General features: G+C 37.4%; 1 protein-coding gene across 7 annotated transcripts in view; it reads right to left on the reverse strand.

Moving 5' to 3' along the window:
* The window catches only part of LRCH2 (leucine rich repeats and calponin homology domain containing 2), a 171,606-nt gene extending 163,051 nt beyond the window's left edge, over window positions 1-8,555 (reverse strand). For all 7 annotated transcript variants that reach the window (XM_036917260.2, XM_057495801.1, XM_057495800.1 and 4 more), the window contains exon 1: window positions 8,191-8,555. In XM_036917260.2, the coding sequence (XP_036773155.2) occupies window positions 8,191-8,533 (343 nt within the window). In that variant the 5' untranslated portion in view covers window positions 8,534-8,555. The remainder of the gene's footprint in view (window positions 1-8,190) is intronic.
* Window positions 8,556-15,650: the final 7,095 nt, after the last annotated feature.

The raw sequence follows: 15,650 nt of genomic DNA on the forward strand, positions 1-15,650 counted from the left end.
GCCTAATTTGGCTACCCTGAAAATGAACTAAGATACGATATGAAAAAGAACTTCCAACACCAGCACTCTCGGGAAGACTCATGACAGAAGATGATCAGCAAAAAAAAAAAACTCCAACAAAGATCCACGCACTGTCACAGGTGTAGATGCACTCATCCCACCAGTTCCTGGACTTGCCATGGGAATGATGAAGGAGATATCTAAGCTGGCCTGTGCATACAGTAAAACAACAAATTGGACTGGATCTATACTGTTGGAACTCAACCAAGAATTAGGAGAAGTGCAAATTGTAGCACTCCAAAATCTTACAACCACAGACTATTTATCGTTAAAAGAACATATGGGATATGAACAGTCCCCAGGAATGGGTTGTTCTAGTTTATCTGAATTCTCTCAGACTGTTTAAGTTCAGTCGGACAATATCCACCATATCATAGATAAGTTTTCACAAATGCCTAAGGTGCCTAACTGGTTTTCTTGGTTTCACTGGAGATGGCTGGTAATTACAGGTATGCTTTGGTTAGGTAACTATATTCCTACTATGTTAATGTGTGTGCACAATTTAATTAGTAGTTTAAAACCTATCCATGCTGAAGTTACTCTACAAGAAGATATGTCAAAGAAATAATCAATCTTCCCAGGTTTTCTTCTGCCTGCTACTTCTATAGCTTTTCTTCTTCCTACCTAATCACAACCTTTAAATAGAACTCGTGCCACATGTCGAATTTACCGAGTATCATAATTCTTCCAAGTGGTAAAGACACCTCAAGACAAATGCTGGGCATAGAAGCCACAGGACATAAATATGCAAAGAAGTAAAAAGCTAACCTTTTCAAACAATAAGGCTTCTCTCTCACTTACCAACTTAACATTTCCCTGTATGGCCCCGGAAGATGACTGGTTAGCCAGAGACGGGTAAGATTCCTCAAGGGAGGAAAAACCTAAGACAGGCACAGTCGCAGGGGGCCATCTGGTGAGAAAATGGGGATCAGCAGAGGTGAGGCTTAGAACCTCCCCCCTCATGTTCTGAGAGAAATCTTCTGCATACATGGATGTTTATTGCCCTCGTCTAGCTCGGATTAACACATAGTCTACAGGCACACACCTGATCATCTACATTTGCTCTCTTACAACACTAAACTCTGTTTTCTACCTTTATCTCGTATCTACCTACCACTTCAGCATTTTATTAAAAATAATAATAGAGAAATGTGGTATCCACATATAAATCAAGTTTAAAAATCAAAAAAAAAAAGAAATGTTGCAGGTACGGAAGCAGAAGGATATATATTGCTCCCCTTGCCTTTGTTCAGGGCTCAGACCTTGGGAGATTACTCCCCTCTGAGCCCGCCTGTGTAAAATAAACCTCAAAACTCCAAGACCTCCGAGTGCTGCTTGGTTCTTCTGTCAGGGATCCAGTCCAGGTTTTTCCAGTATTTTCCATACCACATATAATCCTACTCGGGCAGGCATGATAGAGAGGTACAATGGTTTGTTGAAATCTGGCCTTAGGTCGGACACCAATAGTCTATGGGTCAGTTCACCTATGGACAGTACTGCGGCATTTGAATGAGAAGCCATGTAAAGGAGCTTTGAGTCCTGTGGATATGCTCACACACCTTGCTGCCTCTCTTATAAAATTTTATGTCCAAACTAAAGAAGAGCTATTGAAACCAGGATATGGCCAGCAGAGTAACATCCTGCTGCCAGCCCCTACTGCATTAAGCCCTGGAGACACTGTTGAATGGACCTGGCCCTAGACATTTCGACACATGGACCAGTGATGGCTGGCCCTTCTGGCACCTTTGGGGAAAGGCCTGGAAGCTGGCCTCGTGTGTATTCCTGGAGTAACAGCTGAATAGACCCCAAAGGTCATGGTAGTGTACCCAAAACATTCAGGAAGTAAGAGCATCTTGCGGGGAAGTTTTGTTTTATCTTTATGGTCAGTGCATGTACCTCCCATAACCCTATATATCGACCCATCTGTAACTCCCACAGGGAGGGGAGTGAAAGTCTGGTATACTAGACCAGGACAAGATCCCATTCCTGCCACTGTTTATCACAAGACCACTCTCTTGCATGTATCCTACCTGATGGACAAGATTTGCCTATGCTGGTGTCATTAAAACATGTATCTTATAGCCCTTAAGGTTATTTTCTCCTACAGTCTTTGTGGCCTGAATACGCCCCCTGGCTGCAGATGCCGCATGATGATTGCTCTGAACCTTCAGCAACTGCCTACCTATGGAATGGACGAGCTATGGACTTAATCTGCATGGGACTTTGAACCTAGCTGAATCCTCTGGCTTGAGGATTGCCATAATTTTATTGCTGTTGCTATTATTGTGTCATTAGTCTGGTCACAATGCTCCAGTTTTCTCACACAGGGACCACTGCGGAAGAAGGGAAAGGAGTAAATTTTAAGGCGAGATTTCTTGGAGGGGTGGCCTGTGGGTAAAATTGTAACATTTCCAGAATTTCGCCTGGCTTTAGTGTATTTGCATATCCTCAGGGGTGGAGAGAAGTTCATCTCCATATAAATGGATAATTAATTACCTGGGCAACCAAGGGCGTGTCTGAACCTGAGAGGTTAAGGGGAGGGGCTGGCTTGCTTGCTTTCTGGCTTCTTCCAGAGCAGAGGAGAAAGATGGATGAGGACTGCAGTTTGTGAGCAATAAACGGGTTTTAAACTTTATTTCTCCCTTTGACTGATTTCGGTTTTTAGAGGTATTTTGCCTTGGGATTTCCTCTCCCCAGACTAACACTCCTCTTGCATTTTAACTCTGAACTCTCCACCAGTTCCCCCTCCTCTCAGCCTGTTAAGTATGCTAGAGAAAAAAACAGAGTAAACCTTGACTTAATATGAGCCCTTAACACACAATGTCATTCTCAACTCTGTATTCATGCAATTTCTCCTTCTGCAACTGTCCCTTCCTGCCTAGTTATAACTTGATCCCATACAGATCATTTACCTCAAGACTCAGCAAATGCCTAAATTCACAGAAATCTTTCTCAAACTAACTTAACCCCCCCAAAAATTAAGCTTTATGCCACAGTTTCACATCATTTATTTGCACATTTTACAAAAGTATACAATTTTGAATATTCTGTATTGTAATTCTTTTCTATTACACATATTACTGTAAGCATTCAACTATTTTATAAACCCTTCAAGAACAAGAACTATGTCTTTCTTTTCTACTGACCATAAACGTATTTCCAAAGTTGGAGTTCAATAAATGCTTAATGAATCTATTCTAAAACCATCAGAAAAAGGAATGAAGGCAAGCTATGCAAATACTGTGCACAAAACACAGTGCACCACAAAAACTATATAGCCTATGAAGCATTTTTCAGAATAACCTATTTATTAGAATAGCATAGTGCTTATTTAAGTATTAGCTTTGTTATAAGTAGAGAATGTGTTACGATAGAAATAACACTGGAATACTGAGTGCTAGAAAACCAAGGCTCTCTGACCTACACTCTGCCTCACACTACCCATTTTAACTTTGGGCAAATCACTTAACTTCTCACAACAAGGAGTAATTACTATGTACTCTGCCAAGCTCACAGGGTTATTATTAGGACACAATAGGATAATACATATGAAAGTGCTTAGAAATGTATAGAAAGCTATATAAATAACATTATCTTAATGATGAACATACCCTCCAATTTAAGATAACATTTTATTTTAAAATGTGAACTTGCAAAAGAAAAATTCAGGGGCAACCATTTATACTACAGAAGAATTCACCACTGGATAAGAAACATCTCTACAACATCCAGCAACTCACATTCACTCTAGAGCAATTAAAATATGAGCCAACTATCAAAAATGTGCTTCACATCGATATTTCAGGAACAAATTTATTATATAAAGTGAGGCAGATTTCTGAATCAGGCCACAAAATCACAATCACAAGCATATTCCACTGAATGCACTGAGAGGGCCTTCACCTAGGTAATAAACTCAGATGCTGCAAAGTTTATCCAGCTCCATTTTAAACCTGATACAATGCACCATGCTCCACAGTGGAAGAGGTGAACCAGCACATGTAGGAAATACTAGAGTTGACTCCAGATTTACAGGAAAACATGTGATTAACCAGGACACAGCACAATCTGATGTATGTAAATTCCTAAATCTGTTTCACAGATCTGTTGTTTATGGACATCAAGTGGTATGAAGCAGAGAGCAGCTGCAAGTAGGCTGAGACGTATTTGCAGCACTGGTGACAAAATCAAGTATCAAAAGTTTCAGGATTTGTTTGGGTAGCTATTAAAATCATTTTCAAGCTCTCTTAAGGTCAACAAATTATCACAGCATCCAGACAGACTAAATAGTTCTAGGCAATTTCCCTTTGTCTTGCCAAGTCTACCTACAGACCATCAAAAAACAAGACATTACAACAAGACTCAGCTACTTTCTTGAAATAGTTCACCAACTTTCTGATAATCGTTTTTATGTCTTTATGTGGATGAGGATTTTACAAGTAGTATCTGGAAGGCAGATCTATTCAAAAAATGTTAGAAGCACAAACCTCCAATTGGGGAGATTCAAGTAAATTAGCAAGCTCTCCCATTCAAATGTTAATGTCCTGGAAAGGCTGCCATAATTAGCTTTGAGCTCCATCCCAGGAGAGGAAGGGAAGTGAAGCTGAAGAGGGGGAAAGAAACAAGGAGAAGTAGCAGGAGTGTAGGGCAGGTGAAGAAGAGACACCAGAAATGCAGAGAGGTAAAAAAAACACTAAGCATAAACTACGCCAGCAGCTCCCTACTATCTATTTTCCCTCATAGCAAGACTATTAATAGAGAAAACAAGATTTTGCTGCTACATATACTGGGACACTATTTTCTTAATACAAATTTATCAAACAGTATTAAATGTAAACAAGAGTTATGTATGGAAAAGGAAGAAACTATATCATCCTAGTAAGTCTCTATTCATTATAAACATAATGTGATGAAAAACAGTGATTCTCACCTTCACACAAGTCTATTAAAAAGAATACTAACCTAGAACTTGAACACTTAGTTTCTACTTTCGGTTTTGACCTTTTTGACAAGTAACTTCCGGTTAGTCACTAAACTTTTATCAACGTTCCCATTCACTCAAGTACTTCTTGAGTGCCTAAAAAATGAACTATTTTAGAGTTTATCAACCCTGACTGCACATTAGAATCACTGGGGAAAACGTAAAAAAAAAATCTTGGCCCTTGAGATTCTGATTTAATTGGTCCAGGGTAGGGCTCAGACACAAGTTTTTCAAAAACAGTCCCTTGTGATTTTATTGTACAGCCAAGGTGTAGAACTACTGGTTTGCTTCATCTTATGTATATCTGAGGAACAGAAAAATAATATAAAAAGCCCTCCCTGCTTCTTTTGAAGTTTATCAATTTCCTGTTCCTACCCAATTCTGTTTTAGCCCAGATTCTCACCACCTCACACCTAGATTAATAGAATACCTTTCTACATAATTTCCCTTCCTCCAATCTCTTCCCATCCAATAAACCAACAGATACTTGTCTAACTAACCAGGTTGGTTCTGAAACATTATCCCACTGAGAATCATCTTAAGTATAAGAATAACAACTGTTTTCATCAGAAGATATACCGTGTGTATATGTGTGATTTTGTGTGTATGTATCTGTATGTACAATATGCATGTATAATCTCAAACATGCTCTATTTTTCTTCAGCTTCAGTGTATCTATCTTCATTTCTACACAATGGATATTAGTAGCATTACATACAAAAATATTCCCCCTACATAGTTCATGGCTGAGTTTTGTAAAAAATGAACCACAAATGCAGCACAGATTTCTCAGTTAAATTCTGAAGTGTTCCCACAAGGAACATACACCCAACTTTTGAAGGAAAAAAAAGTAAAACAAGGTGGAATTATCTCAAAAAGTCCTGTTACTATAGACACTATATAGTTTATGATGAATGAATATTTACCAAGAACAAATACGGTTCTGGTTCACATTAAAGCTTGCCTCAGAAAACCAAGTGAAGGCTTAAAAGCCACAAGTTACAACCACTTAAGATAATATTCATATTTAGGGAAAACATTATCAAGTACAATATAAGCAATATATAATGAGAAGACTGAGTAAGTAAATGACTTATTCCCTGCCTTTGAGAAGCTCTCCATCTTCTCATGGACAGCAAGACACAAACATAAAAATAAAATAAAGCCAGCACTAACAAGTAAGTGGTAAAGACAGTAAGTATTATGGGGAAGTCAAAAGAAACAAGAGACTGCTATGATGTAAGCTGGTCACAGGGATGGTAGTACAGCATGGAGAATACAGCCAACGATTCTGTAACATCTTCTTATGCTGATGGATAGTGACTGCATGTATGGAGGGGGTGAGGACTTGATAATATGGGTAAATGTTGAACCACTGTTGTATATTTGAAACCAATATAAGATTGTGTATCAATGACATTTCAATTTAAAACAAAGGGACTACATGCATGCACTACAGGAGTTAGATATGGCTTCTTGAAAAAGTTGGGGCTTGAACAAAATTAAATACATGCAGAGAAGAAGGAAATACCAAGTATGTGGATAACCTTTTACAAAAAAGGGGTAGAAATTCATGAAATACATTTGAGGGATAGGGAGTTAACCTAGTTGGAACAGACTGTTGTAGGAGTATTTGGGAGGTAAAGTCACAATAATAAATTGGAGCCAGACAGAAAAACCCTGAATGCCAAGCTAGGATGTTTAAACTGTCCTACATCTAGAGAGATCCTTTACAGGTTATAAAGAACAATAAGCAAAACAATATATCCCTCTAATGAAGAAACCTTTATCTTGATGCCTTTGAAGAACATAACAAGCAGTAAAATATCTTGCCAATATATTCATATGTGAACATATTAAGAAATCTATTCAGGGTGAAGGAGTAAGTACTCAAACATGCTTTCCAAAATACAAAATTAATGATCAATTATGCATTCAGAGTTCTTAGGATATTTGTTAGAGAATAACTGGGTGGAAGGCTTCAATTTTAGGTTTTCCTCCTCTCTTCACCCTCCTCCAAACACATACCTTGATTTAATATCCAGAAACTGAATGCACTGAAATAGTGTTAAACTGAAAATAAGAGGTGTTTTATTACTTCTCATGATGGGTGAATTGTTTCAAAATTACTACATCTATAATTTTGTCCATGATTTCTCAGCAAAACTGAAAATAGACATATCAATAACAAATTTAAAGATTATGAAAAGCAAAAAACCCTTTCATCAAACCAAAACACCTAAAATAAGCAGCACTGGTTTGTAAGACAGAGGGTAGAGTGTGCTCATAACAAAAAATGCCATTCACAACAAAGAGTACCAGAGAGTACATGAAGAACATTACAATAAACAATTTCCCATCCAAAATGATAAGCCATTAACCAACAACTCCATAAAGAATGGAGTTAATTTTGTTTCTCAAAAATGGCCTTAAAATTTTTGGCTATTTCTGCTATAAAAATTAAGACACTGACATAACTCAAAACAAGCATTCTTTCCGCTAGTAACCAGACACTTAAGTGATTGATGATTTAATTTGCCAGTACAGCAAATACTCATTTAACCACCACTACCTTCTCAACAACAGGAAAATGAAAAATCTCAGTATTTAAAGACATATGTGACAAGAAGGCAAGAGTATTCTAGGATGATTAACACACACACACAAAATAAGAACATAAGAACAACAGGGGCAATACTATGAAAAGGAGTATGCTGTTCTTGCAGACAAGTACGACGTTAAGAGATATGCACAGACTATGGTTTTATGCATTGTCTTTCTTTTTCCTCCGGGAAAAAGGGCACCACCCAGGAGAGTTGCAGTAAGTGCATTAAGTGAGGTGTCAATATCTCCCTCCCCACTTCCTTACTGGGGAAACTCGCTTTAACAATAATGCTTTCACGCCTCACATCCCACCCAGTTTCTATACATCCTTCAGTCTGCATTCCATCCCCATCCCCTACTGCCTTCGCCGCCGCTCGCACCAGGGGAACAGGCTGCTCCGACTGTCAATCTCGCCGCCCCCGCGCAACCGCCCAGACCAGCAGGGCAGCCACGCAGCCACGCAGCCACCCACTCCCCTACCCCCTCCTCCTGGGCCCAGCTTCCCCATCCCACCCTCCACCACCCCCGCCCCCGCGTTCTGTCACCTGCTTGGGTGGTGTCCGTCAGGTCGTAGCCACTGACCGGGAAGTCTCGGAGTTTCCTACCACTGAGGCCCAGGATGCCGGAGTTGCCCGCCTCCTCCAGGGCCCGGTCCAGGCTCCTCACGGTGTGCTGAGGCTGGAGGCTCCCCGGGTTCCACTGCGGCCCATTGGGGAACGACTGACCGAAAAGAGTCGGTACCGGGATGGGCACCAGCAGTGTCCCGCCGCCGGCTCCCCCTCCGGTTCCGCCACCTCCCCCTCCGGCCGCGCCACCGCCACCGCCACTTCCACCTCCACCACAACCGCCGCCCCCACTGTTAACACCACCTCCCTGACTCGCCGCCATGTTCCTGGGAGAGAGAATAGCCCCCGACAATACTCGACTTGCGCCGCGAGTGTAGGGGGTTGTTAGGACGCATGCGCAGGCTGGGGGCGGAGGGCGAGGGGGTGTGGGGAGCGAGGTAGAGGGTGGGATGGAGCCAGGGGGCGGGCTGGGAGGAGGTGTTGGGTAGAGAAGAGACGATGTTCAAACGTGCAGAACGCTTGTTTTAAGAAACGTGTGATGAGAGGAGGGATGCTAAATCCGGTTCCGCTCCTTTTGGGTACCAAAATGTTGCGAAGCGACGCCACCAAACTATAGATCATTTGGCGATATGTCCCCAAATCTCTTGAGTTGCTTCACCTTTTTCGTTCTGCAAAACAAAGGCAAATACGTTAAATTGGAATGAAAGGGATTCGTTTCAGAATACAGTACATATTGAAAGAACACTTAAAAGGACTATCGGCCACCTTTTTGAAACGCTTACCACAAATGCCTGAGGAATCATTTACCAATGTTTACATACAGAGAAACGTTAGAGAGTCATTTGGAAAGGAAAATTGGTGAAGAACTGAATTTTGAGCATAGAGGAATTTTGTCATTCCGAATTCTAAAAAAGGAAAAGACTTTTTAAATGTTTTCAAGGAAGCCTCTTGTTGCACTGTGTGTTTGTGGGTCTCAGCCAAACTGTTGCCTTTCAAAACTTGGAAAAGTTCTCTGCATTCTGTTCTATCACTCTTTGAAGTTGTGCCAAGACCTCCAAAATACTCGTGTCTTTTCATCATGTCGGTATGGCTGATGGAAAACTCTTTGATCATCAAACAACTTTAAAGTTTCTTTCTGAAATACAGATTTTGGTTGTAGGTGAAATTCTGAGGGTTTAACACTGAGGATATGAAACTAATCAATCTTGGATTTTAGGACTTTATTTTTAGAACATGAACCCAACCATTCAGTCCACTGCAGTGCAAGAGTTATTCAAATCTTTTTCACTAACAGTGAAGTTACTGAAGAAAACTATTAGAATACTTGGGCACATTCAATTATTAATGTGAATATCCTATGCATCTCTTTTACATCCATTTCAATTTCAATTTGAACAATCTGTCAACAATCTCAATTTCTTGGAGAAATCTCCACGAAAGTTTGTTTGCCAGAGGCTCTACTTTAGAAATTTTAAAATGCAGGAAAAAAATTACAACTTGTCTAAATGGTTTTGTGGGCATACATGTTAATTAAAATGATTATGTTGCAAGAAATTACAATGGTCATATGCATGACCCACAAAAGGAACAGGACTGAGAATCAAGTTCTCTATAAAGAAGTAGCAGATGAAATCAAATTTTAAACTCATTGGTGTCAGAAAAGAATGTTGTACCTTATATCTCATCTTCCTTATATCACAAATCAAATCAAGTATTGAGAACTTCCAGAATCAAGTGGTAAGAAGGAAAACTAAATTCATTAGTTAAAAAAAAGATTAGGAAAGGAACTATTTTACTAATTAGCCAATAAGAATTTTTGCAATTATTTAAACAGTGTATTAGACTCCAGAAGAAATATATCCTCAGGATCAGGATTCCTGGTAAATGAAAAAGACCATGCATGTACTACCAAACTTAAGAAGTAAAATAATCTTTCAAAGAGTTAAAAGATAGTCTAAGTAAGCAAAAATGGAAGCCTACAAAGTAGTCTAGTTATACATGAAAATAAGGCAAAATAACACATTCTAGAGCTCTTTGACAAGAACATGGAAGTCATAAGGAGTGTGAAAAGATAAACTGAGACATATTAAAAAGTGTAAGAGTTTATTTGAGTATTTATTGAATCGAATCAGGCAGCATCAAACCAGAAGAGATTAAGAATGCTCTGCCAATAAAAGCCTCAGTTAAGACATATAGAAGAAGTGCAGAAGCAGAGAGGAAATTATTTGATTAGCTGTAACTTAAATTTTAAACGTCTCTTTGTGATTGGTTGTCCTTAACATTTAGATTTCCTCACAACCCTGAGTCATTTACATGCTTAGATTTTGGTTTGCTTATGTAGGCCACCATGGCATTACAGCCACCTCAATCTAATGGCCCCCTAATTTAATTAATTTAACACTAGGTAAAAGATTTAGAAGAAAGTGCATGCAGTTTAGAAATTTGTTCCAACCCCTTAACTTCCTGTGTAATACTTAGAAAAGTGACCTAAAATCTCTGTACTTCAGTTTCCTCATAGGTAACACTGGAAAAATAACAATACTTAATAACAATAATAATATTTAAACAGTGTTTGCTATTTACCAGAAACCATTCTAATTGCTTCATATACATTAAGTCATTCAATCTTCATAACAATCTAAAATAAGTACTATTATTATTCCATTTTATGGATGAGCAAAAATCGTATGTACCTCACAAAGGATTCTTGTAAGAATAAATAAGATCACATATGTAAATTGACACCACAATACCTGGCATTCATTCATTTAATAAATATTTATTGAGCTATTACTCTGCCAGGAACTATTTTCCATGCAAATAAAAGTATAGCATTAGGTACTCAATAAATGTTAATCTCTTTACTATACCTCTGCCCCCCTCAAGACATAAAATAAAATAATAAAGAATGTACAAAGTGGAGGAAACCAAAGGAGAAATTAGTTAATTCCTTGGTAATTGTGGACAAAGAAATATCTGACAATATTGGGTGAATTTTTTGCTTCAGTCTACAAGATATTTTACAATGGTCACCACTTCGAAGTTAGTCCTAAATATTGGTAATTGGTTAAATTATAGTTTAGTCAATACGCAGAATTATCCAAGCCAAACTTAAAAAATCAATGTTGCTAAATCAAGACTAGACGGCATACATCAAAGATGACAGAAGGAAAACAAAGATTTTTGAACAAAACATGCAGCTGGTATTAAATACAGCACTGGCAGACTACAAATGTGATTTGTAATCAAAAGAACTCTAGAGGGGACTTCTGAAATTCCAGGTCAGGTTATAGTCACCACTATTTCAAGCAAATTGGTAGTTATCCAACACTTAAATATAGAGGAGGAATGGCGCAGTCCAAACCTCCAAATTCTTCTGTTAGAGATCAAGATTATTGAGATAGACTACAAGATGTTCTTAACCAGTCTGTAAATAAAACTAAGGTACATTTTATGTCAGGATCTAGAACAAAGTAATAAACTTTGGGATTCAAAAGATCAAACTATTTTAAAATCCTGAGCAGAATCCAAGCAAGAGCCCTGCAAGGCGCTGCAATTTGTTCCCTGAAAACATTAGCTCAATTAACTCCTAAATTCAATGGGGAAATAAAAAATGAAATGTGGGTATCATCAAGATATTTATCAGAAACCCTGAAAAACCTATTAATTTACTGAACTACTCCACAGCTGTATCTGGAATGAGATGTGCAGTTCTGCTCACTTGAATCTCAGGACAACTCCTTAAATTAGAGAAAGCCCTGAGAGTACACCTAAAATGATTAGAGAAATGGGAGAAGGGGAAACTCACTTAGCCCTGTCTCTCAAGTAACTTAATCTTCAGTCCCTTCCAAAATCTCTGAGGACTGTACATTAACATATTTTAGCATAATTTATGGCACATTATATACAACATCTCTTATCCTCCGTTGCCTGTCTGTCCTTGGTTTTACCCTTGCAGCTAATCCTAAGCATTGCTTTAACTAAACCTAACAAACTCTTTAATCCCAAAGTTAATACTTATTAACTCAAAAGGTATTTGGACAAATGTATGAATGATAACTGTTACTGAAAAGAATCCATCGCATACCTAATCTTCAATGTTGATGTCAACAAGCACTCTTACATTCTATCTTGCTTAGAATCCCTGCTATGATACTTGAAAGATATGAGATGGACAAGTCTTCTAACCTCTCAAAGTCTCAGATTCCTCATCAAAAAACCAGAGATCATTATGTTATTAGCTCTCTTAAAGGATTGTAGTATTACATGAGATCATTACATAAAACACCTGGCATATTATGATTATTATTACCAATTTTTTCTAGGTTCATTCTGCCAATAGAACACTTAGCCATGATTATCAGCATGGCAATTCTTAAATTCCTTTGTATTCTGTTCTATCACTCTTTGTGCTACCAGTACTAACGCATTTTCTCTCTGTGCTGCTGTTGAAGTAGCATCCTTGTCATACCCCGAGTTTCTGCCTTTCCTAACGTTTGTGTTTTCACTATGATCCGGTAACCTGATTCCAATTACTTCTTACTATCTCTAAAGCAATCTCAGATTTTGACCTCTGTATTTCTGGTATGTTAATCTGCTATCTTGAAATCCATTTAAATATCTGTTCCATATCCTCTTAAAAATATATCTTAAATGTTTTGCTTTGTGTGACACAGGTCTGTTAAAAATCCTGAAGAGCTCTCTTATTAGAGTAGTGTGTAAAAGATATGGATTGCTGAATTGCGCTAGTTCAGCTTGGCCAAAAGAAAGTAAATAGAACATCACATAAAATTATTAAACCTGTTACATCCAATTAGAAAACATAAGATTGAGGAAGATTTTTTGTCTTCTTTATTTAGTATTACACTGGAGTCTCTTCTTTATATATAAATATGGGAACATGCCATATGCCTTTTGGGCAAGTTAGTCTTGTATAATTATCTTCCTCTTCTTGCAGTATGTGAGAGAGAATGATGAAATAAGTCCTTTTCAAGCAAAATCCAAATTCCTAAAAGGAAAACCTAGGCAACTATCATGCTAGCTCTAAGCAGGCTATAACTTTGAAAGATAAAAACGAATATTAATGGCATTTCAGCAAAGCATATTGAAGGAATTATGATATCAAGCTAGATTAAAACCCCATGAGAAAATATAAGTACCAGAAAGGTTTCGATTCTGTATTTCCTTAAACAAAATGAAAAAAACTTTGGACCAAAATCTGCATATAAAAATAAAGGCTGGATGAAATGATGAAGAATCAAATTGGGCATCGACCAAATGTAATTACATTTGTTTACCTTAAAATTTGCTTCAAATCTTCATCATTACATATAGTATTTATTTCATGTGAAGTGTGTCTGGCTTGCAGGTTTATAGTTCCTGGTTTCTTTCTCTCATAAAAATAAACCTATGACAGAACTCTATGTTATGTGGGACTATGACTGAGGCATTGTCTGGCAGTGTGCCCAAATTACAAGGTTTTTTTTTTATTGATAATGAAATTTCTTTTAAAGACTGAATCTGTAAACCTAAAGCTCTAAAATGGTAAGTGGGTCACCCACTACCTTAAAATCCAGTTTTTCTCTATGTGTGTCAATAAGACTGTTTTTTCTTGACCATGGTCATGATCATGACCCTAGTTAGCCTATTTGTAGGTTGTCAGAGGAAGGGTCAAAGCTCTGTTCCCTAAGCAGACAGTGTGCGATCAAATATTGCAGAGCATCTTAAATGTGTTTTGTTTTGGTAAGGCTGTCAGAAATTTTAACTCTCACATTATAGGCTTAGGTTGCAATGCTACACTCAAGAAGGTATTTATTTCTGCTTTAGTACTTTGTCTACAATTATGGTATGATTCCACAAAGAAGGAGAAAATATATTGGTTGTATTGTACATCAACAATACTTTAATTTAAAAAAATGAAGAAAATATATTGGTTGTGGTGACCTCATGTTTCACACTTCCAGGCTGCAACAGGTCTAATTAATATAGGAAATTGAACTACTTTCCCACTCTTCTGTGGTTTTAAAAGGCTTTATTAAAATAGCTAACCATAGTCATAAAATAATGGAGTAAATAATTCTGAAGTACTAATTAGTAAACAGCTAGGTTATCTTTGATGACTCATCCATCTCTTCCATTTTGTGTATCTTAAACACTCCTTAGTAAAATTTTCTTAAATACCTCTAGTTAGATTAAAATCTTTTTTTTTTCAGGATCCATACATAAAGTTCCAGAGGACTTTAAAATTTTCTTAGCTAGCAATGGCTTCTCCTATTGGTCATAGGCAGTAGTCTTTTGACAGGTTGGTAAAGCTAAAGATATAAATAGACCAGACTGTTTGACTAGTAGCCTCATCTCCACTGCCTAACATTAAATGCAAGTCACGATTTTCTCTGGACTACTTTCTGCCTCTTAACTTAACTAGCTACTTAACTAGCCTTTCTGCCTCTACTTCTCTACCACTGTAATTATGTGCCTTGGGCAAGTATCTTAGCCTCCTTGTGCTTCTGTTGTCTCATCTGAAAAATAGGGATATAATACTACCTGCCTGACAGGGATATTGCGAGGATTAAAATTACTCAATATACATGGAACACCTAGAAGAGTATCTAGCACATATTAGGGACTCAAAAGAACATTTGCTAGTATCACTAACATACTCTGCTTGCTAGTAATAACTAGCACTGAAAGGGTGGTGAGCATTATTATTATCCCCATTTTATAAGTGAGGAAATTATGGTTCAGACAAATTAAGTAATTTCTCATTTGAGAAGTGGCAAAGCTAAAATTTGAACAGAAGCATGGTTGACTCCTAAACCCAGGCTCTTAACCACTGTAACTTCTGTCAGTAATCTATCTTCATTAGTGTCTTTTCTTGGTCCAAAAATTTTTAGTTGCTTAACTCCTTGCAAGCTATCTCCATGTAACATTGACTAGGAGTCACTAAGTGCTTCCTGGTTAACTTACGTAAAATCATTAAGTTTACTTATTAACAACTTGCACTGAATTTTAAATCAATCTACTCTCCTATATGGACTTATAGTGACTGCTTTCTTTTTGAAAATTCCAAAAACCCAAGATTATCACAACAGCCTCCTTAAAGGTTTTTTCTTCACTATTAAAATTGACCCATAGTTCCAGTTCATAAAGACAGACAAAGGTATGTATTTGTTGATAAGATTTTTATATATTTGCTTTCAGGTTTTCCTATTAGCATAAATTTTTATTTCATTTATTTTATCATATTTGTTTATTTCATAAAATCAAATAAGTATTTTTCTTTATTATTACATACTCTTTATAGATATTATAACAATATATCATATATTTCTCTACATTGTATAACCATGCATTACTTCATCTGTTCATCTGTTATCGGATATTTAAGTTCTTACAAATATTCCTTTATTATGTATAACCTTGCTAGTAAGATTATTATT

This window comes from Manis pentadactyla, chromosome X, assembly GCF_030020395.1.
Source record: "Manis pentadactyla isolate mManPen7 chromosome X, mManPen7.hap1, whole genome shotgun sequence".
Classification (NCBI taxonomy): domain Eukaryota; kingdom Metazoa; phylum Chordata; class Mammalia; order Pholidota; family Manidae; genus Manis; species Manis pentadactyla.